The 21,216-nt window shown below is 56.6% G+C and overlaps 6 protein-coding genes across 6 annotated transcripts; 1 reads left to right on the top strand and 5 right to left on the bottom strand.

The window, feature by feature from the left end:
* Positions 1–469: 469 nt before the first annotated feature.
* CHGG_06947 (uncharacterized protein) lies at positions 470–1,303 on the bottom strand (the record flags this gene model as incomplete). The annotated part of the gene is made up of 3 exons (XM_001224602.1): positions 470–549; positions 721–813; positions 997–1,303. 3 exons carry the CDS (start codon positions 1,301–1,303, stop codon positions 470–472), a joined length of 480 nt encoding a protein of 159 aa, XP_001224603.1.
* Positions 1,304–1,663: 360 nt separating this feature from the next.
* CHGG_06946 (uncharacterized protein) lies at positions 1,664–3,676 on the bottom strand (the record flags this gene model as incomplete). The annotated part of the gene is made up of 4 exons (XM_001224601.1): positions 1,664–1,831; positions 1,917–2,638; positions 2,739–3,359; positions 3,673–3,676. 4 exons carry the CDS (start codon positions 3,674–3,676, stop codon positions 1,664–1,666), a joined length of 1,515 nt encoding a protein of 504 aa, XP_001224602.1.
* A 1,565-nt stretch (positions 3,677–5,241) lies between these two features.
* On the top strand, positions 5,242–8,542 carry CHGG_06945 (uncharacterized protein; the record flags this gene model as incomplete). Its single annotated transcript, XM_001224600.1, has 2 exons — positions 5,242–5,474; positions 5,560–8,542. The coding sequence occupies 2 exons, from the start codon at positions 5,242–5,244 to the stop codon at positions 8,540–8,542; spliced, it is 3,216 nt and encodes a 1,071-aa protein (XP_001224601.1).
* A 2,372-nt stretch (positions 8,543–10,914) lies between these two features.
* CHGG_06944 (uncharacterized protein) lies at positions 10,915–11,531 on the bottom strand (the record flags this gene model as incomplete). The annotated part of the gene is made up of 2 exons (XM_001224599.1): positions 10,915–11,375; positions 11,426–11,531. 2 exons carry the CDS (start codon positions 11,529–11,531, stop codon positions 10,915–10,917), a joined length of 567 nt encoding a protein of 188 aa, XP_001224600.1.
* A 2,586-nt stretch (positions 11,532–14,117) lies between these two features.
* On the bottom strand, positions 14,118–14,803 carry CHGG_06943 (uncharacterized protein; the record flags this gene model as incomplete). The annotated part of the gene is made up of 3 exons (XM_001224598.1): positions 14,118–14,145; positions 14,481–14,598; positions 14,668–14,803. The coding sequence occupies 3 exons, from the start codon at positions 14,801–14,803 to the stop codon at positions 14,118–14,120; spliced, it is 282 nt and encodes a 93-aa protein (XP_001224599.1).
* Positions 14,804–18,840: 4,037 nt separating this feature from the next.
* CHGG_06942 (uncharacterized protein) lies at positions 18,841–19,548 on the bottom strand (the record flags this gene model as incomplete). Its single annotated transcript, XM_001224597.1, has 2 exons — positions 18,841–18,928; positions 19,001–19,548. The coding sequence occupies 2 exons, from the start codon at positions 19,546–19,548 to the stop codon at positions 18,841–18,843; spliced, it is 636 nt and encodes a 211-aa protein (XP_001224598.1).
* Positions 19,549–21,216: the final 1,668 nt, after the last annotated feature.

Below are 21,216 nucleotides of genomic sequence, written 5' to 3'. Positions count from 1 at the left end.
ATACCCCGATCCTGAGTGACGACAAGACGACAAGACCATATTCACCAACACTCATATCAGATACCCACCCCTCTCCGGACCGGCTTGACTTCTCGATGACGCGGGGATCATCAATTCTAATTTTCGCCCTTTTTTTTTCTCTGGGGATTTCTTTCTTCCTTTCCTTCTTTTTCTTCTTCTCCGGGCTTACATTCCTCAGGAGCATTTGGGACAGGGCATTAACAAAAAAGGCTGGGTTAGATTTGGTATTTTTGTTGCTATTGGGATACCACTCGGAAACAGGGAAAACCGGACATTGTACGGCGGGGCGGGTTTCCATTGTACATGTCTTCTGCGCGGCGCGTCGGGCACGTTTCCGTTTGTATATACCTATGCCCTGTGACAGGGATGCAGCTGGCATGTAGGCAGGGGAGCTGGGACTGCCCGGAGCAGAGGGGGCGATTCAGGGGAATGGCAAGATGACCTGAACTCAAGAGCGAACCCGCGCTATTGGTGGTGTGTTGTTGCGGCCATCCTTGTGAACACGAATCCACCTCGATGGAGGCATACCTAGGATGAGAAAAGCAGTCCACAGAACGACCCCGACCCATCCCGTTCAAGCAACGTTCTTGCTCTGCACGCACAGCGCAATCCCACCCACCGACAGCAACATGCCAAGCATGGTATCTGACCAGTTAGCACCGCACCGCACCCGTCAACAGAAGAGCAGCCAAAACATACCTCGGCTGATGACCTTGCCCTCCACCCACCACTCTCCGACGACAGTGAACAAGAACGCCAGGGTGTTCACAACCGGCACCGTCAAGCTCAGTTCTAGCAGCACAGTCAGCAAGGCCCCACAACAAGCAAAAGCCTAACATCATCAACGACGTCCCAGACACGTAGTCCAAAACCATCAAACAACCCCCCCAACACCCTTAACGCCCCAGCTCACACCTCCCTCCTCTTACCCCCCAGCCCGAAACTCAAAAAAAAAAAAAAAAAAAAAAAACCTACCCGCCTTCCCAATCAACAAAAAGAACCACACACTCCCCGTCAAATTCAGCACCAACGGCACCGCATACCGCGGATTCCTCAACAAATCCACCACCGCAAAAAACGCCGCATACACACGCTTGCGCACGCGGCTCTGCTGCACCGCCGCCGTCTCCAGCACGGGGTGTGCCGGCGGGCGGTGGTCGCGCGCCGCGCGTCGGATGAAGGGCGTGGTGAAACCCCAGGCCAGGCCGACGAGCAGGAAGGAGAGGATGAAATTGATGGCGGGGGGTTGGGGGTCGGGGTCCTGGGCGGTGGGGGAGGACATGGTGATGGGTGGGTTGGGGTTGTTCTGGGGGAGGTGTGGTGTTGATGGTGTGGTGGTGATGGTGATGGTGAGTTGGTCGGGAGGTGGTTGAGGGTTAGGGATTGATTGGGGGAAGGGAACGAATGGATGGTCGGATCGAGCGGAGTGGGTCAGTCTTAGCTTATTCCGGCGTGAAACATTTCCTTATTCGGGGTAGCGTGTTTATTTACCTTTCCCATTTAATCGTACATGTCAACCATCTTAATTCGGGTTTCAAGTTGCGACGAATGCCACAAAATATGGTCATTGACATTACTACTTGGTGCACAGCACGGCGTACGCTAAAAATGATTCAACTCCCAACCCCAGAGACACCCTACATTACATCCCACAACCGCCACACCCCGCTACTCTATTCCGTTCCCACCCCGTCTTCCACTGGCTCTTGAACCGCGGAAAGATGTGCGCCTCTGTGTTAAACACCACCTCCTCCAACGGCAAAAAGTCCGTCGGCGAGAAGAGCAAGTAAAGGTACTTGAGTGTCTCGGCCTACCCACCCAGTTAGCTTTCCTCCAAACACGAACAGGATGGCAAGAAAAGGACAAAGAAAAGAAAAAGGAAAACGAGCACTCACCAACCAAAAGCTCTCCATCTCATCCCTCAACGGCGGCGGCACCACCCTCACATCCCCGACCGCCGTATACCCCCTCCCCAACCCCGCCGCCGTCCCCTCCCTAAACGCCTCAAAGATCTTCCATCCCCACTCCCGATACACCGGATCCCCCGTGACCCTCCACATGACATACAAACTCTCCACCGTCTCCGGCCGCTGCAAGTTATGCGCATCCAGCGGCTTGATGACAAAATCCTTCTTCCACTCCGCCAACGAATCCCGCTTTGCCTTCCCCCCCTTCTTGCCATCCTCACCACCATCACCCCTCCCCCCCGCCGGCCTCGGCCTCAACTCCTCCTCCTCCACATCAAACCACACAATCTCCGGCGCCAGCCCCGACGCCGTGACCGCATACATGCCCCAGCACGTCTTCATCAGATCCCTTGCGAGCGCCATCTCAGCCTCCTTGCGCGCCGTCCACGCACCCTGCGCTTTGACGTGGGCGACGGTGTGCCCGCCCGTGGCGCCGAGCGCGATGGCGCCGGGCAGGAAGCACACGAGGTGGTCCATCTTGGGGGAGAGCGGCCCGCCGATGCCGTGGGGCAGTTCGGCGATGATGGTGAGGTGTGCGTTGCGCGTGGTGGTTACGAGGTGTCTTTCGATGCCGGCAAGCGCTTCGTGCCAGAGGGTGAGGTAGATGGGCTCGGTGGCGGAAGTTTGGAGGTATTGCTTGATGAGGTATTCTGGGGGTGGGTTAGTGGGTGGGTGTGTTTGTGGGAGGGGAGGGGAAAGGAGGGAGGAGAGGGGAGGAAGCGGGAAAGGGAGGAGGAGGGAAGAACTGACCGTAGTAGGAATCGCCGCGGCTTCCGAGGCGGATCTCGGATGTTGTGAAGCGCCCCGTGTCGGGGTGCACAAAGATGGGCAGGAGGCCGGCCTCCATCGCGTTGTCGTCCAGCACCTGCATCACCTTCTCGGCCCTGCGCCAGTAACGCTCGTCGCCAGTGAGGTGCGACAGGTACTTCATCTCTAGCTGCAGCGTGGCCGCCTCGGCCATGGACGACGACCCGCCGTCTGCGTGCGAAGGGAGCCCGACCTTACGCCCGAGGTGCACGCTGGCGTAGGGAATGCCCGACGGCGACTCGTAAGCCGCGAGCAGCCGGTCGGCGAGGTCGATTGCCTTCGTCAGATAGACCGAGTCCCGGCGTGAGGCCACGTCGGGCAGGCGACCGGCGAGATAATGCGCGCTCAGGAGCCCGCCGAGCATGCGGATGGTCGTTTCGAATGTGTTGACGTCCTGGTCCTGGTCATACGAAAGACTTCGGTGCAGCCATTTGCGCGACTCGGCTAGGGGCTCTGTCAGGTTCATGATCATCATGGTGTCGAGGCTGTCGACTATGATCCACCCTAGACCCTTGGGGCTCATCTGGGAACCCCTGCCCGAGACGGCGTGATACCGGTCTTTGCCTGGGATGTTTGTTAATGCATTGTCTTGAAGCGGCCGAAGGTGGTATGGTCTCACCCCAGGCATATCGGGAGTATGCCTCCCAATTTGTGTTGAAAGCCTCCTTGACCTCTTCTCGCCGGGCATCCCAGTCGACGTACGATGCGCCGTGATGTGAGAAGCCAATCGGATTGTCGGCGTACCACTGGCATAGGCTCCATCCGAGTGTAGCAGCGGCGGTGAGTGATGCAATGATGTATCGGGTTGTTGTTGGCACCCGGGAGATTAATGATTTCCGCGGCCGCCTCCGCGGTGGACTTGCTTTTCTTGACGAACCCATTTTTGTTTCCGATAGTGCCTAGTCGTCAATACCGTTGGTCGAGGAGAATAGGTAGATTAAGGCAAGGATTGTGAACAGAGGACGCCGGTTTACAATTATACCCACACACAGCAGCACATCACCTCTCTAACCAACTGCTGTATGCTCTATCTTAGGAGGTAACCCATCATCGAGGCATGCCCTTCTTCCCGAAACGGCAGTCTTGGCCAGGTTCTAGCCAATGCCAGGCCCCAACGGGCGTGTACAAGGGTGCCATCACATCGGTGATGGTCTCACACAGCGCAAGTGATATGTTTGAGCATAGCGCCAACGAGCCGTGTGGCAGCGGCACAGATCCGATGCAGCGGCTGCAAGGTCTAGTCCCGGGTCCTACCGCCCAAGACACTCCCGCCTGTATTGCCGCGGACCAGGGACGACGCGCTGCACTTCATCGCTGGCGTTTAGTTACCGATTGCATGTTCAACTGCGATTGTAAGTCCAAGAGTGACAGGATATGCTTGAGTTGACGATATCCTTGGCATCGCCGGGAAGGCCTGGGAAGGCATTGACCGTTACGGCAACGCTGAAATACGTGTACCCAACCAAGCGCCACTCGACAGCATTGATACTCCTCTCTCCTACAACACACCGGTTGAAGAAAAGACAAAACAAGAAATGCCTGCAGCAGCAATACGGGAGCGGATGGCGGTAAGAATCCGTCGGTCAAGCAAACGCCTGGCAGAGGCTGCCAACATCCTTTTCAGTTCCCAGGTTCTTGTGGTCAAGCTGTTCGGCTAGGGACGGATAACCGAGGCCGTTACGGAGAACCCGACAAACACGTACTTCTATTCGTATACAAGTACATCTGTAATGACAACAATTGCGTTGAAGTTCATTCGTCGAGTTTTGAAGATCGATCGATGTTGATAAGATGGGTGGTGCTTTGCAAGTCAGGGAGGCAGGGGCCCTGGGCTGGGCTGGGCTGGCTCCGCTGGGCTTGGCCGATCCGCGTTGCATCCGAGTCGCACCAGAAACGAAACCCCCATGCTGGAATGTGGGCCATAGCGCAGGTGCGGGGCACAACAGCCCAGCCTCGCTGATTTGCGCCAGTCTTGCGCATGCCAGCCACCGAATCCCAATGCCCTGATTTGCGACGCGCACTCCCACCAGACCCAGCCACTGCGGACGCGAGCCAACCTTGGCTGCTGGCTTCCCCTGGCGCACGTCAACAAGCCGGCCATTGGATCCCACTTGCATGCTGCCGTCTGCACCTCTTGCGCTCCCTGCGACCAAAAGCCAGCTGATTTTGGATGCTTTCATCCAAAACCATCTCGGAACCTTTCTCGTTGCATTTTTAGTGTTGGAGGGGCATCTTCGTTCCTTTATCTGTCGCTCTTTCGAGTATCGAGTATCTTTTTTGCTTTCTTGTTCCAAATCCGAATCGAGCCGAATTGAGCGACGGCGGGGTAACCAACTAACGTTAGCTTTGACTCCAAAGTAAACAACCCATCTTGCCTTGTCCGGCGATTCCCCCAAATACTGCGACATCGGGTCATGGTGCAGCCCCGCGCGGCAACACAGACAAAATGACGACCAAGTCAAAAACCCATCCGCTCAATGGGATGCACACGGCTGGCATATTTTCCGACATGAGCGCTGATGGGCCTGAGATTGGCACACTGGTGCTCGTCGTCGACCGAGCAAAGAACTTGCCGAATCGCAAGACCATCGGGAAGCAGGACCCCTACTGCGCGGCCCGCTTAGGGAAAGAAGCAAAGAAGACCACAACCGACATCCGTGGCGGCCAGACCCCGAAATGGTGAGTACCCAACTTAGTAGCACAGCTCTCCATAGCTCTCTCCCTTCACCCTCGAACTCCTACTGACTGAGCAATCTGGCTGCAGGGACCAAGAACTTCGATTTACCGTTCACGACTCGCCCGATTACTACCAGCTTAAGGTCTCGGTATTCAACGACGACAAGAAGACGGAATTGATTGGGGAGTCCTGGATCGACCTGCGCGACATTATCGTGGGAGGCGGGGGGCAGAGCGACCAATGGCACCAGCTTGCGTGTCGGGGCAAGTACGCCGGCGAGGTCCGCATCGAGATCACATACTACGATAACCGCCCCAAGCCGGAGAGACCTGTCGTAAAGGCGAAACCGCCAGTCCCGACCGACGTTGAACCAGCTCCAGCCGCCGTTGGGCCAAGGCCAGTGCCGAAGCGCCGCCCGTTGCCCACGGATCCCGTCACTGGAAAATCCCCAGCGCCGCCGTCGCCCGTACCGGAGCAGGGTGAGACGCCGCTTCGACCTCAGCCGAATCCCGCTCCAGTTTCGCACCAACAACCTGAGTACTACCAACAACCGGACCAAGGCAGGGAGCTTGGGACTCCGCCTCGCCGCGCCGAACCGCCCAGCCAGTACCGGACGCCCGAGAGGGCCGAACAGCAGCATGCCGCCCAGCACGACCAGATCTACAGCACACACCGGCAGCAGCCGGCATATGACCGCCAGGAAACATACGAGTTTCCACCGCTTAACGACCACAGGCCTGTTAATGATGACCGGCCACCCCCACCGCCCGCCCATAGGAGCAGAACTGGAAGCAACCCTTCGATGAACCCGGCGTTCCAAACGACGCCACCAACCATGCGACAGGATGTGCTGAGGAGCGAAGCCCACCGAAACTCTGTCTCGGGAAGCTACCCCGGAAGGCCGACATACAAGGCGTACGATTCTGCCCCTGCAGGTCTCCCCGGCAACCAATACTCCAAGGCGGACCAGGGCCAATCTCGGCATTATTCTTACGATGGAAATTACGAACCACAGAGGACCATGCAGGCTACCGTCGAAGATGTGCCCGAGTCGCCCGAGTCTATGAGCAACCCCAGAAGGACCTCGGGACGCTGGCCGCAACCGCAACCTCAATCGCAATCGCAGCCCCATCTTGACCGGGACTACGACATGAGCGCCAGTCCTGCGCCGCTCGCTCTTTCAGGGAGGAGCAGCACCGAGTCATCACATTACCAACAGGACCCGAGACACACGCAAGACCCGAGGCATCAAGGTACCAACGGATATCAGATGGTTGCGCCCGAGATTCCTCAAAGGCAATCACCAGACTATGCGCCAAACTATGGCAGGCACTCGGAACCTTCCCTGCCATTGCACGGTTCCCACACGGCGCAAAAAGCACTGACGTACCGGAGCGAGCTTGACGACACCTCGAACGGCTACCCGGTACCTCCGGTGCCGGCATCCCTTGTTCCGGGCGTCGATCCAAACATTGGCCAGGAAGTCCCGGAGCGGATTACCCAGGAAAGGAGACTGTCCAATCAGACTCGCGGATATGCACAGCAAGCCCTGGTTGAGACGCCCCCCCGGGGAAGGACCATGAACGATAACTACGGTTACGATGGGGCCGTCGTCCCGTACAATGCCTCGTCTGCCCATGGTAGGAACCCCGTTACGTACACCAACGGGCCATCAACGTCGAGCGTCAACGTGGTCATCAAGTCGCGCGCCTACTCTCCCAACCCGCCGCGCGATCCCAGCCCGAACCCGCGCCACCAGCATACCATCCGACGCAAGTCAGTCAGCCCCCGGCCGCCGGTGGAAAACCGTCAGATGTCGGGTGTCCCGTTCGGCCCCGACTCCTACGAAGCTTTAAACCCCAATACCTCATCGGCCGCCATCAAAGATGCAGCCTCTTCTCGTGCTGACTACAGCGAGGCCACCGGCAAGATCATCACTCACGATGGCCGCGAAGTTGACCCCTCCGATCACCTTCCTATGGAGACCTGGGCACCCGAGCCCGAGCCAAAACAGCCGTCATCCACATCTTCCCGTCCCTCGCTCTCCGGTCCCCAACCTGTGCCCTCTTCGGGTCGCCGTCCGCTGCGCATCGCGGCCCGCACGCAATCCATGCTCCCGGCACCGTCCTCATCGGCCATCACCTTCTCCGGGGGGATAACAGACCACGTCGAACCCATCACCTCGGCAACAGCGACTGGGCGAAACCGTCTTCAGAAGAAGGCCGCCTACCGCCAGTCGACGTCCGCCATCGTACCTATGATGTCTGGCGCCATCGGCCCGGCGCCGGGGCGGGACCCCAGTCCCAACCGGGGCACCGTCCTGCGCAAGAGCAGCGGCAGCAGCGGGCACGGGATGGAACCGGCCCCGCTCGCGCCGCTCCCGTCGCACATGGACAACTTCACCGCACCACGGGGCATCCCGCGCGCCGCCACCTTCGACTACGCCACCGGTAACGAGAACCACGCCCCCTACCACTCCTCCCACTCGGGCAGCCCCAGCGGTGTCTACGGCACCTCCCCCGGCAGCCAGCGCCACGCCAACGGCTACAGCCACAACAGCTCCAGCCAACACCGCCGCCACAGCCGCAGCCCCGGCCGCAGCCCCGGCGGGCACGCACACCAGTACAGCCGCAGCGGCGGTAGCATCAACGGCAGCGCGCCCCCGATCCCCGCCAAGGTCCCGCTCGCGTTGCCCCCTCCACCCCTATCCTCATCACCTGGAAATGGGAGCGGGATGAGCGGTGCGCTGCAGCTGCATAGCAGCAGTGTTGCGCGGCGCGCGGGGAGCGGTATTGATGATGGGTATCATCATGGCCAGGGGCAGGGGTACGGAGGACAAGATGGGGGGTATGGGTATGGGCAGGGGGGTCACAATGATACGTATGGGTATGGTGGAGGTGGTGGTGGTGGTGGTGGTGGGGGGGGGGGAGGGAATATGTCGTTGGAGGAGGAACTGAGGCAGATTGATATTGGGACGGGACGGTCCAGTCGCAGGCATAATCATAATGCGGGGGGGTATGCGGCGGGGGGTGGGCAGTTTGGGGCGGTTTATGGGCAGGGAGGGTATTGAGGTGGGTAACTGGTGGTTCGGTCGTTGGGTCTCTGTAAGAGCGGGCTGGGGGGTGGGTTTGTTGATCTCGGCTTTGTTGGGTTGGGTTGGGTTGATCTGGACTGGGAAGGGACAGGTTAGAGTGGGTTGGTTGGGTGGGTATGAGGGATCAGATGGGGTTTATGAAAAGGCGGGGTGATATCAGATGGGGCGGGGCGCGGCATATGAGGAGACTTGAGGGTCTCAAACGGGATATATGAGAAGATGAGATGGGATGGTGATGGGACATGGTTGTTGAAGAAACGAGCGGCGGCGTTTATGTTTGTGCAGCAGGTTGCGAGGTTGCGGCTTGTTGTTTCTCTGTCTACCGTTTGGGTTGGCCGCGTCGGCGTTTGCGATTTGCCGCTTTTAGATTCTACATACTACCAGGTATCTTCTGCAGTTGTGTTAAAAAAAATTACAATGGCTTCTTTCCGATCATTACCTTGCTGTTTCTTGTTGGGAGTGGTGTGTGGATATCCGGTTGCTGTTTGAGGTACACACCTATCAAGGGTACGTACGGGATAGGGGTTGACGGACGGTGACCGCGAGACTGGCACGTCAACTCATCACCAGAGCAAGGTAGGTAATGCAACCTTGGTAGGGTCGCGAGCTCGGCGTTGCTATTATTGTCACCGTCTTCTTCTTGTTCATCTTCACCGACCTTCCCATTGTTAGCCGAGCTGCCATCTCCGTTAACCGCGCCCCCGTCACCGCTCCCTGATCCTAGTCGCGTTGGCCTGAATCAATCCTCCCTCACCGCTGCCGTGGCCAACAACAACACCAACAGCTGTGTCAGTGTGTCAGTGTCACTGAACCCGGCATTTATTTCCATCTCCGTGTTCGTTCTCTCGCTCCCCGCGCCCGGGGTGGGGGGGGGGGGGGCAACGAAAGCAAAGGAGATACGAATAGAAAAGGGGGATAACGGAAATGAGACGGCCTAGCACAGCACAGCCACGAGTGCCAAACTAACACAAAGGCAGGTAGGTATGTAATAAGTAGAAGACAGAATTAGCAACTCTGTCTCTCGTTCTCTGCCGTGTGTCGGGGTATCATTGTCTGCTGAGGCGCTGCCGTGCGGATGACTGACCGGGGAGGATTTGCGGTTCGTATACATAGTACGGAAATATCACAGGGTATTTTTGTTTCTGACACTGGAGATTTGGTGGCGAGAGGGCTGGGCAGCGCGGCGGCCAGTTGGGGGCCATAAGCTTGGTTACGTAGGCCGTTGAGATGCATGGACCGAAGAGTTGGGGGGTTTGGGGGTGTTCTTTGCTTCCATGGGGTGTGCTGGGTGCCGTTGAGAGCTTGACTTGGGCTTGTCCAGTTTTTGTTTGAGTCTCGTAGGCAACGAGTCATGGCTGTCTTGGTTGCGAACTGGAAGGTATCAAGATAGACGATTGAGCTGACACCCCTGATCCTGCTGATCGAGGGCGGGATCCTACATTTCCCCGTTCAAACTGTGATCAACAGAAGCACAACCATTCGTATGCATACACAGGCACAGGCAATAAGGCATATTGAACAATAAACGTTGTATTTCCATACCCAATAACCCTCTATGCAAGAAACAAGAAACTGAAGACCCAACAATATTTTCCAAAAGACAAAACGCCTGCCCATAGATAGCCATCGGCTTCCAAATCCTATCATTACTGATGCGTCATGCTGTAAACGAGAGGGTATATCCGAACCAGAACCGGACGGCTGTACTGTGTACCAAAAGCCAGGCCGGGAATGAGAAGGCAGATCTGTGCCAAGCAAACGCATGGTCGGATGCAAAGAGTGGAATGAAGAGAAAGTATGTGCCGTATGTGTGTGGTGTGTGTGTGTGTGTGGTGTGTGTGTGTGTGTGGTGTGTGTGTGTGTGGTGTGTATGTGTGTGTATGTATGTGCGTGAAGGTGGTATCCCAGTAGGCGGTGGGTGAGTTGCTGGGGAAGTGGGTGATGAGTGAGCATGAGATGAGGTGTGAGCGGGTGGTTGGTGAGCCGAGATAAAAATAAGCCTGAGTGGCTTCCCGCATAGGGAAATGGGATGGCGGCGTGGTAGGGGGCTCCCGCACCCATCCCATCGGCACCCCAAAAACCATTTTTGGCCCGCTGCCAGCCAACGCGTGCCGCGTCATGTGCCTTTCCAAGCCGCTCCGCGCGGAGCAAAATCGATTTCCTCCTTTTCGCGCGTTTACCCAAAGAACCAGTAGTAGGTGGCGTACGGCACGCTCTGGACTCTGGCGCCAGCGACTGAGCAGGGCCGAGGAGCACTGCCGGCCGTGACGACACGGAAGACAGAGCTCACACCGTTGGAGTGGCTCTGGCCGTTGTCGTCGAGCTGTAGCTATGCGACGGCGCTGGTGTCAAGAATGCTCTTGTCGGCGTTCTTGGGAGCGTTTTTCCCCGTCGATCTTCTTGACAGTCGCCTTGAGGCCAGCCGCAGAGAGGTCGAACACGGGGATGCTGTCGATGTCGAAGACGTGGTGGCCGAGGAACTTGGCAGGAGGGATACCTTCGAGGGTCAAGTCCGAGGGCTCGGGGAAGGGCGTGTTCGGGTCGGCACCATACTCGGTACCGGGGAGCTTGTTGAGCGGGAGGGGCTGGTGCCAGAGCAGATTGATCGGCAGGTTGTCCCAGAGATCCGGCCTGATGCCGCTGTTCCTTGTTCCCGGATAGAAATCGGTGACATCGTAAAGCATGGCGACGGCGCCGGTTGCGGCGCTCTCGGTGGCAGACGCACTGTCGCAGGTATAGTTCTGGATTCCGTGGCCGATGGCAATCTTCTTGACTACGAGGCCGGCGGCCGGCGCGGCAAGTTCCTCACCTAGATTCTGTTAGTCGCCATTCGTGGGGGTTTTATGGTGGCAGACTCACCTCCTCCGATCTTGGGGAGGGTATATTTGATGGGCGGCCGGCACCCGGGAGCAGCAGACACCACTGCCGCCAGGGCAGCAACCATTACCGTCGTGAAGGAAACCATGATGCTGGACTGGTGTCTCGCCGAGGAGGTCGCTGTGTGTGGAGGAAAGGCAGGTTGACTTTTGGAAAGAAGTCTGGACTGAAGTAGACAAACGACCCGAGACAGGAAAGAAAGAGACAAGATAGAAGATGTAATGGAAGTCGAGCTGAGTGGTGGAGTGTGAGGTTGGGATGAAGCTGGTGGGATGGGGAGTCCTTATATCTTTCCCGAGTGGCAGGGTCAGCTCGTGGGCGGCGGCAGGTTTGAGATCTAAGGATCGAATAGGCTAGCGGTGGCTTGCTGAACCGCAGTAGTCGACGGCACCGGAAGCTGACCAGGATGGGTGAGGTTGAGCAGCAGGAGAAGGGCGCAGGAATGCGAGGGAAGTCAAAGAGCAGGCAGGGTTACGTTCTGTGTTACTGGTGCACCCACATGCTGCACGAGGAGAAGGGTATCGAAACCCAAAGGAGAGCGCAAAAACCATGGAGGGAGAGAGGGGAGGGGGGTTCATGACCCTTGTCCTCCATGTAGCGGTACATACCTGAGCTGCGCAAACATCCACCCGGGACAGACAAAGCGCAGTCGAAAGACGTTTCTGCGGCCGAAGACCAGACGGAAGCGATGCCAAAAACTAACGGAGCGAAGGCGTGGGGAGGAGGATGACAGTCAAGGGTACGGGAGCGGCACGGGGTACGTACTCGGAGCCATCTTTGGTTGAGAATCAAGCTTCCCGTTGGCTGGAGAGGACAGGGGTGCCCTGACCGCGAGCGGCGGCAGGCGGGAGCCGTTTATTAAGGCACCAGATCCCTGAAGGTTGCTGCGTCGAAGGTAGCAGGGGGTCCATGCAAGGGTGGGTGGGATGGTGGGATGGCTGGGATGGCAGGGGCTTCATCAATACTGCAACCTTCGAGGCTACCGTGGCACGCGTGGGTCTGTCCGTCTGTAACCGTCCTCGACGTGGTCTACACCTGCCAAGCGAAGCCATGCCGGTGATGTGCTTCTTGTTTGAAGGAGAGAAAGCTGCAGTTTCGTTTTTTGTGATTGTGATGGAGCTGCACATCCATGAAAAGGAAGAATTCGGCTGAGCGGGCTCCGTGCTGCCTCGAACGGGCGGAAGGGCAAAATGTACGAAGTACTTTGTAAATTCGGAGATTCGGGTCGAGTCCGTTTTTGGTAGCTTGTTTGCCGCATTCCCGCCTCGACGCTATTGTGCGGGCAAATTACTTAACAGACGGCGTTAATACGAATCTGCCATGGCAAATCTGGCAGACATGCTGGCAGACATGGGATGGGAACCGAGAAGGCGGGGCGATTCCGATCGCTGGCCCAGCTCTCATAGGGTTGCTCTGCAGGCGCTTGGCCTCGATAACGGGCCTCGATGGGGACAGCTAAAACTTGGGAGCGGTTGTCTGCTGCTGAGAGAAATGAGGGGTCCTCGCTTGGTGACGGCGGCGGCAATACTAGAAGCTCTGTGGCCCCTCTCGGCTTCGGCTTGCCGTGGCATCTCTTCATCGTCTTTCTCCAACGACTACTCGCCGTAGGTTTGATGACGTGGTGTTGTGAAGCATAGAAGCAAGCCTTCATTCATTCATCTCTCATGTCCATGCCGTGCACCCACCGTCCGTGCCGACCACGCCCCTGCTTGACCCAACAACCAACGTGCAGCTACCTGAGGGCACGGCTGTTTGAGAGTCAGGTGGCGATGGCACGCGTATCCTTTTGGTGTGGGTTTGGCGTTTTTGGTTGAGCTTAGCCAGATGCGGTCGTGCAAACTCTCGGTGGGAAAAACCCGACAGCAAGAACCGTTGCGTTGCGGGAGTTACGAACAAACAACCAGCGGTCACCCATGGAAGAGGTGCGCGGCTAACCCATCTGGCTTGGCTGCTTGGCGCATTCTTCAGATGCCCCAAGTGGCCGACCAGCCGAGAGGGAAGGAAGCTTGTTTCTTTTTGGTATGGTGTGATCGGGTCTCGCTTCGTCGCTTCGCAATTTATCTGGAAAGAGCCGACAGACGAAGAAACAGATACTGTCAGGGCCCATGAAACGCGGACGATTCCGTTGTGTAAAATGTGGAGGGGGTTACGAATACCCTGAAAGGCACGTTGGGCAAGTCGATCTCCGTGGAAATCGTTTATCCACCCACGAATTGCCCCAAGGCACAGACCCGATTCCATCCCGGCACCACCTGCGCAGTTCGGACGAGACCCGCTGTGCTTTTGGCCCGTGCTGCTGACAGGAGGTCCACCTGCAGCGAGTGAGACCAAGCTCTTGCAGGAAGGAGTGCAGCTCTCCAGAGCCCCTCAATGTTGGATGCAACTTCCATGGGAAGTAGGTATTTCAATTTCTTCTCGCGAGACTCGAAACCCAACAAGGTTTGAAACATTGAATGCGAGATGGATTCTGCCCTGGTTGTTAATGTCTCACGATTATGATCTTCCCGTCTTCGATGCACCATGTTGATGTGCAGAGCTACACAGGGGCCACATGAGATGACACAAGGCCCTGCATCCGGGGAAAAAAGAAGGAAGACTCAGCCATGGACATGCAAGGGCCGAGACTTACACCAAATCAATGTTCCGGCATCAATCACGAACATTGCTCGAGTTTTCAAAATCCCGATGGTCTGGATGGCCGGCTATTAAATATGTAGGTAGTTAGGGAGTTACTGGGTACATACCTTACCGCACCAACACGGCCGATCATGACGAGGTGATCACCACCAGCACTGCTCGAAATGGCTAGGGCTGCCGCCATCGCCAGATTCTTGGCTTCCAGAACCAGCTTGCAAGCTTCAAGGTCCGCACGTGGCAGAGACCACCGGGCCACCTCGAGACGAACCCACGCGACTGTGCCCTTCCCCGTTGCTGTTGGGGAAAACCATACTATCGGTCCAGGTCCAACACCCTGAGCAAGCCTTGCGCCTTGACCCTGCCTCTCTTTCCAGGAGGCGATGCTCAACAAGGCACCAACCGAAACACTGAAACAGACTCCCCGGGGCTCCCAGGGAGCTGGTACCCAGGGGGGTCGGTGGGTTTTCTGTTGATCGTCGCAAGCATTCTCGAAACAATCGCCAAATCGCCCAACGCTCCTGTTTCGTTTCAAGTCCGTGTTATCGTCCGTGTGCCATGTGAAGCCCCTGGAAACACATCGCACAGACCGTTCAAGTTGTGAGAAGAAGAAAGACGAGCATCGCCAGTTACCACGTGCACCAGCGGGTTGCGACATTTTTTTCTGAACCCGAAATTTCGCATTTCAAGGTCCGTCCGATTTCTCAGCCAATTTCGAAAGGGCATTATGAACTCGACCAGTCCCCTCGGGCTTCCTTCCCCGCGCGCACTGACCCAAGGGCCGCCTTCGTCTGGAGGGCAACACGGAACGACAACCTTCTTTAGGCGGCCCGAGCTCGAAATCGGAATTCGTGGACTGCGCCGCGAACCCGCAGAAGTCGGAATAAATTGCCAGCCAAGATTTTGCACCGACCGGTCGCTAAAGCTTCGGTGCAGTCCTGGATCGGGAGACAAGGCACGGGGTTCGTTGCGAAGACGGATTTGTGTTCCAAAATACTACACACTTCTCGGTCTGCAATAAAATCTCACCAAACAAAACTCAATCAACTTCTGAAGTAAACACTGACAAAGCAGCAATGCCGTCCCACTAGTTAATTACACACTCGATATGAACGGCAATCAACGGTCTTCCCCAAATGGCACGGGCCAGAAATACGCACAATATCTCACGCGAAGGTGGTGTAACCCTCTCCACGGGTCGGCAACGTTCGCCTTGGCATCTGTGGCCCGCCGGAATGACCGACCAAGATCAGGTTCCAGCAGGCAATCAATATTGCAATCTCGTCGTCGCGTGTCAATGGCTGGGCAGGATTCCCGCTACTGTGCGTGTGCGATCTGGTGGCGCAAGGCCGGCCAATGGGGGTTGCACGAGAGGTGCATCCGGCGCTTAGAAGCGCGTGGCCTGCAGTTATTGCTCCCCTCCCCTCTCGAAGTCTCTCCCCCCTTCCCGGCTTCGTCGTCTCCCGATCCTCATCCGGACAAAAACAATGAAATAGGCTTGCCGAACAGCCGCGACCGCCATCTCCGCGGACCAACACCCGGACTGGGTTTAGGGTTTTTCTGCGCAACATGTCGCGGCTACCGGATCCTTCGACGGCGGTGAGCGCGCCCGAGACCCCCCTGGCTCGCGTCTCTCGTCGTCTCTCGTGAGCCGAGGGGGGAACTTTCCACTCGCATGCGGGCAGCCACCAACCTGCATTCCTGCGGCAGGCGACGCCAGAGATTGGTCCGTTGGCGCGACTATCGACTCGATAGCCGACCCACCCGCCGCCATACTCCGTCCGACCCTCCTCCTGCCAGAAGTTCCATGCCACTTCTGGACGCCGGGTATTAACAAAATGTAGTTTGTTGCTTTCTTCCATGCTGACGAGAGCATGGAAGCCACCTCACCTTCCGGGGGATGGGTTGCAGCACCGCTGGACTGCAGCCAGCAACCCATTTGGGCCTCTCTCACATGACGAATTGCTTCTGCAGCACCCGTGCCGTTTGGGGGATGACAAGGTTGGCAACTGATAACTGACGGGCGACGTTTGAACCAACGGCTTGACGCGTCTGCGATTTCTGCTCTGGGCAAGCAAGACCCGGTGCTTCTGCGAGCCACGTCACTAGGTAGCCGGGCCTCATCTGTCGCCCACGACGAGGCAGTTTGTTGATTGATTGTGTGCATGAGGCCAAGCCGGGCTGCTGTGGGGACAGTGAGTGTCTTGCCCGCATGCGTTTGCCCGTATGTATGTACCAAACTACCCTAGCCAGAGGCAGTCTCGGAGCGGAGGGCGGGCTACCCTACCCTACCCAAAGACCCAATCCCGGGGCGGCGGAGGCGAGCGTCTATGCAGTTGGCTCCTTCGTGCAGGCCCGATGTTGGGCCTTTCGATCCGTCGACAAGCGATAGACGCCAACAAGCGGGCTTGGCTTGAGTCTGGCCATGCAAACTAAATCCTGATGAAAGATGGTGAGTGGGTTTTGCAGATGATGTAGCACGGTTTGTACTGGTACTCCAGTGAGGCTCGTCGTGAAACGGAGGTGTAACGGCGGTGAGTGGGCGGTGGTGTTGGCCGAGGCCAAGGCTGTGGCATGGGATGAATGGCTTGGGGTTTCTGGAAGGAGCCGTTCCGGTGAGAAGGGTTGCTGCCATAGGCTTCCTTCGTCTTCTTCTCGACGTCCGGCCGCGGCAGCAGAGCCTGGAGAGCCTGCCCTGAGACTCGGCTGCAGAGTTGTTCCTACATTACGTGGCGGAGGGTGGTTCGCCTTGTGATGACGGTTGGTGAGGGGAAAGCGAGGGATTGGGAAGGAGCAGAGAGCAACGGGGTGCTGTTTGCGGAGTCAGGCTCTCCGGGGGTAGCCTTGTTCAAACATGAGGGGGGATGATATTGAGCTTGGAGGACGATGTGTCGCGCATCGCAAGTCTCTCTCCCCCGCAGACGTAATCAAATTGTGGACGATCTACCTTACCATAACAGAGGTAACTCAAGCTGTCGAGTAGACTACCATCGAGTCGTAGTTTGACGCTGTTGTAGAATAGGTACCCAGGAAGGTAGGCATTTACAACCTCCAACAACAAACCTACGACCACCTCAAGTTTCACCTCTTTCCTTCCCAGAGGTACCTCCCCAACACGATTCCCCCACCATCATTGTATTCATCCACTAACCCACCCAACCCAGTAGCATCATCTCAGAATCAAACTCCTCAACCTTCCCCTTTACGCCATCCATCACCCATCACCACCAAACATCAACCCCCCAGATGAACCCAATCCGCCTCACCGCAGCCACCGCCGTTCCCAACCCGTCTCCGCCCCACCAACCAACCAACCGCACGGAGAATTCCCGCGCGTCACCGCCTCCGACCGGGCGTCAACTGCGGCAAGGCCCGATCTCGCGGCCCGGTGGGTCCAGTCCCTGTCCCTGTCATGTCTGCTGATACGTGATACGTGATAGGTACAGTACCAAGGTAAGAAAAGCATCTGTTTTTAAAAGCTTTTGCTCTGCTACTCTGTAGTGTTGGATTGATTGATTGATTGATTGATTGAGTGGAAAGGGGCAGGGGGATGGGTGGATAGATGGAAGAGGCGGGGCAAGGCGGATCATCGGGTTTTCTCCATTCTTCCTGTTGGCGTCTAGTTTTCGGTTTGTTTGCTTGCATCATGCTTGCTGCTGGCTGCTTGGTGCCTACCACCCCTCCACCGCCGCCATGCTTTTGGGACGCGTGTTGGCGTCTAGTTTTCGGTTTGTTTGCTTGCCTCATGCTTGCTGCTGGCTGCTTGGTGCCTACCACCCCTCCACCGCCGCCATGCTTTTGGGACGCGTGTTGGCGTCTATTGTGGGCGTGGGATTGGTAGATGGGTGGTACAGGTCCACGGTGGTTTGGTGCCAGGTGGTGGGGGGTGGCGTTTTCGAGTTTTGGTTGGTGCCTTGGGGCTGTCAAGGTTGGTCGTCTGATATCCCGCGGCTGGTGGCGGTATTGAGCTGTCTGGTGTTGTGTTTTATTGAAGACATGGCTATAGGGTTAGATGGTCTACCGATGGAGAACCGCGCAATCATTCGCCTCGATTATACCTAGAAATCTAGGAGGAGGCGATGCTCGGGTAGACTGTTCCTGAGCATTATAGTGCGGCTCTCTCAAGAGGTCCTCAAGAATGATGCTTAGAAAAGGTGCCGTGCCTTTGTGGTAGGGTTGTTACTAAGGTTCCTGCCTTTCTTGTTGCCAGGATGTGTCCAACACGGCTTCACGGCGGTAAACTCTGCCCGCCTCTTTTGCAGGGTGGTGCGAGTGAGCTGCTCGACGTTGTCACTACCGTCGTCTCCCCGGACGTCGGTCAAACACGAACGACACACGGATGGCGGGCTGCCCAAGGTTCGACGGTGTAATGGTAAACATACCAAGGTGGTTATTGATTTTAACAAAGCATTAGCGAGTATCTACAAGGCGCTTAGCATGCTCTGCCTCAACAAGGTATTGATGATAAGTCCTGTAGTAGCATAAAGTCTATTTCATAATACAAGGTCGGGGGGATTAACGGTTTGACATTCATGGGCGGCCAACAGGGGATACCGAGCTCGGTTATACTGACGCCCGTCGGCCATGTACAGTGGCAGGGGCGAGTATTCAGCCACTACCAGGCTGATTCCCTCCGGGAAAATGCTCGTCTTGACTCGGTGCTGGGCGAGGATTGTATGAGATGGCAACACCAACCTTCGCTCCAAGTCGGACGGCAATACTAGACCAATTGGCTCGTAATCGCGATCCGATAGATACATTCCCTATTGTAGCATGTAGGCGGTGCAGTCGGATTGCGAATAGGCCGGATGGACGGCGAATAGTTCCACAGTTCGGTGGCGGTCAAAATATCTAGTGGCACAAGCCAGGGCGTTTTGATGAGCGTCTATTATATATGGCCGTGTTCTGGGGGAGAGCACTCACCTCTTTTTGAGGCTCTGGATTGCGCGGCGGAGCCACCGCAGACTCGGAGCTTTTTGGTCGATGTATCTGTCCCTGTCCTGATCGCCGTCAAAATAGACTGGGGTGTTTGGTGGCGGTGGGATCGAGGAGAACTGTCCGATGCGGGGCGACCAAGGCGGCAGTTTCCAAACCATAACTCCGACAATGACTTGGCCTCCTACTGCTCCTACAATTGTTCCCGTATCCAGCTTCTTAAGGAGCTCGTAATCATCGGCACCGTGATCATGGGGCACCGGGTGTGTGGACACCTTCTTATCCTCTTGCTGCTTGTACTTGCCAAGCACGACCAGGACGATGTACTGGGGGTTGGTGATGAAGTTGGCAAACATGTGGGCGCGCGAACGGTACATGTCTCGAGGGTAGTTAATGCGGCTGAGGTGTTCAAAGTGGAGACCGAGTACGTGGGAGCGTCCAGCGATTGCCACGGTGGCCAAGCGTGGCACATCTGAGTAAACGGCGATGCGAACTCGGTGCATGGGCGGCGGGGCGGGGGGAAAGTCGGAGGCCATTGTTGATGGATGGGCAACATGGCGTTGTTTAATGGTAGTGTACATGATGTAGTATAACTCGGCGCACGATAGCCTGATTTAGTTCATGAAATACAGGGTGAATTTGCGCTACGCTAGAGGACTATTCAAGGCTGATGATATGAGTTTTTGTTTACATTTGTAAGCCACATGCACCTTCCGCGTCTCGACTTTGGGCAAGCGGTTTTCTAAGTCTGTGTTCTTGTTCTTGCCTACCTAAGGCTGGGATGCGGGCCCTCGGATGCCAGTTATTTTTAAATCGTACTCACTAGATTAGAGGAAAGAAAGAGCATGTAACAAGCAGATGGCCATGGTTGCCAAGATAAGGGGCCTGAGATAACGTGGTTATATCATAGGTGCCTACTCTAGATGCTGAGTTAGCACGTTTTCTTATCACTGGGAGCTAGCTGCTCGAATCCCGACCAGTCCTGACTGTGTTGCCAAGATTGTAGACAACCTTGCGACGTGTACGCATTTGGATAGGATTGGATACAGTACGATGGGTCGTGGACTTTGAGGGATTATGGATGGTTCTTTAGGCTAGCATAGAAAAGCCCAAAACGGGATCAAAGTTGAATACGAGGAGTAGAAGTCATTTCCAAAAAAGCCGGCCATCTTTTCAGGGGCGGTTGTTGACTTCGGTTGCCAAGTAACACCCCTAACCCTCAGAATCTTGAGGGACGGGAGTTCGGAGATTGCCAACTCCGAACCTCGGCCCAGAGGTCGTCTTTGGGCAGAGATTCCTGTTCCACTTCAGCTGAAGAGGGGCGAAGCTTGGCGGGGCTTCCTCGGCCAGATCGACGCTGAAGCATGGCGCCCCCCACTCAGATCCCGACGCGGTGTTCGGTCGTTCACAAGCTTCTCGGCGGTCACAAACTCTTTCTCTGCTGGCACTCGGTCCCTGGCGCCAACAACCGAGACCCCCTGAAACACCCCCACTGCAAGCTAGGAACCCACCCACCGACTCGGGTCTCAACAGAAAAATGTCGACATAAACGGCACCAGCCGATCCATCCGGCAATGCCTGTTCCTGGCCCAGACTCGTCATTTCTTCTCGCCAAGTGCGGCAGTACTCTCTTTTGCTTTGGCCGTAGCGCCCTACTTTGGGTGGTTGTTTTTGTATTCTTCTTGCTGGGCGCCCTGCGGAATCGCCTTTTTGGTACGCGCCACGCGTTCGCCGCGAAGACGAAACTCTAATACTTAATATCTCGGATCGCGACTTTGAAGGAAAGAAACAAAAAAAAAAAAAGAAGAGCAGACACTCGAGATGGCGGGTCGGCACGCTCGCCCTCTTCTATCCCGGTGTTCCTGCCGATGAGCGCGGCCAATTACCGCGTATGCAGGACACCGCGCGCTGCAGGTCGACTGGCGCACGCTGTTGACGCACTTCTTCACGGGGACCCGGATCGCACCAAGCCGAATCCTGTTGACCTTCCTTTATCGTGCTCAACTGGGAAGAGCATGCTCTTTCGCATGGACTGTGGCGCCTAAGCCCCCCCCACCTTCCCTCCAACTCCATTGTCCGGTCCGGCAATGAAACCGGGACTGAAAACTATCCCAGCCCCCGCCTCTTTGCAGCCCCCAAAGAGTGAGTCGGGGTCACATACGGGGGAGGGAGAAATGATCTAATCCTGCTAGAAATAAAAGAGC

Source organism: Chaetomium globosum, genomic scaffold (assembly GCF_000143365.1).
Source record: "Chaetomium globosum CBS 148.51 scaffold_5 genomic scaffold, whole genome shotgun sequence".
NCBI lineage: Eukaryota > Fungi > Ascomycota > Sordariomycetes > Sordariales > Chaetomiaceae > Chaetomium > Chaetomium globosum.
This window is presented reverse-complemented; position numbering and strand designations above follow the sequence as displayed.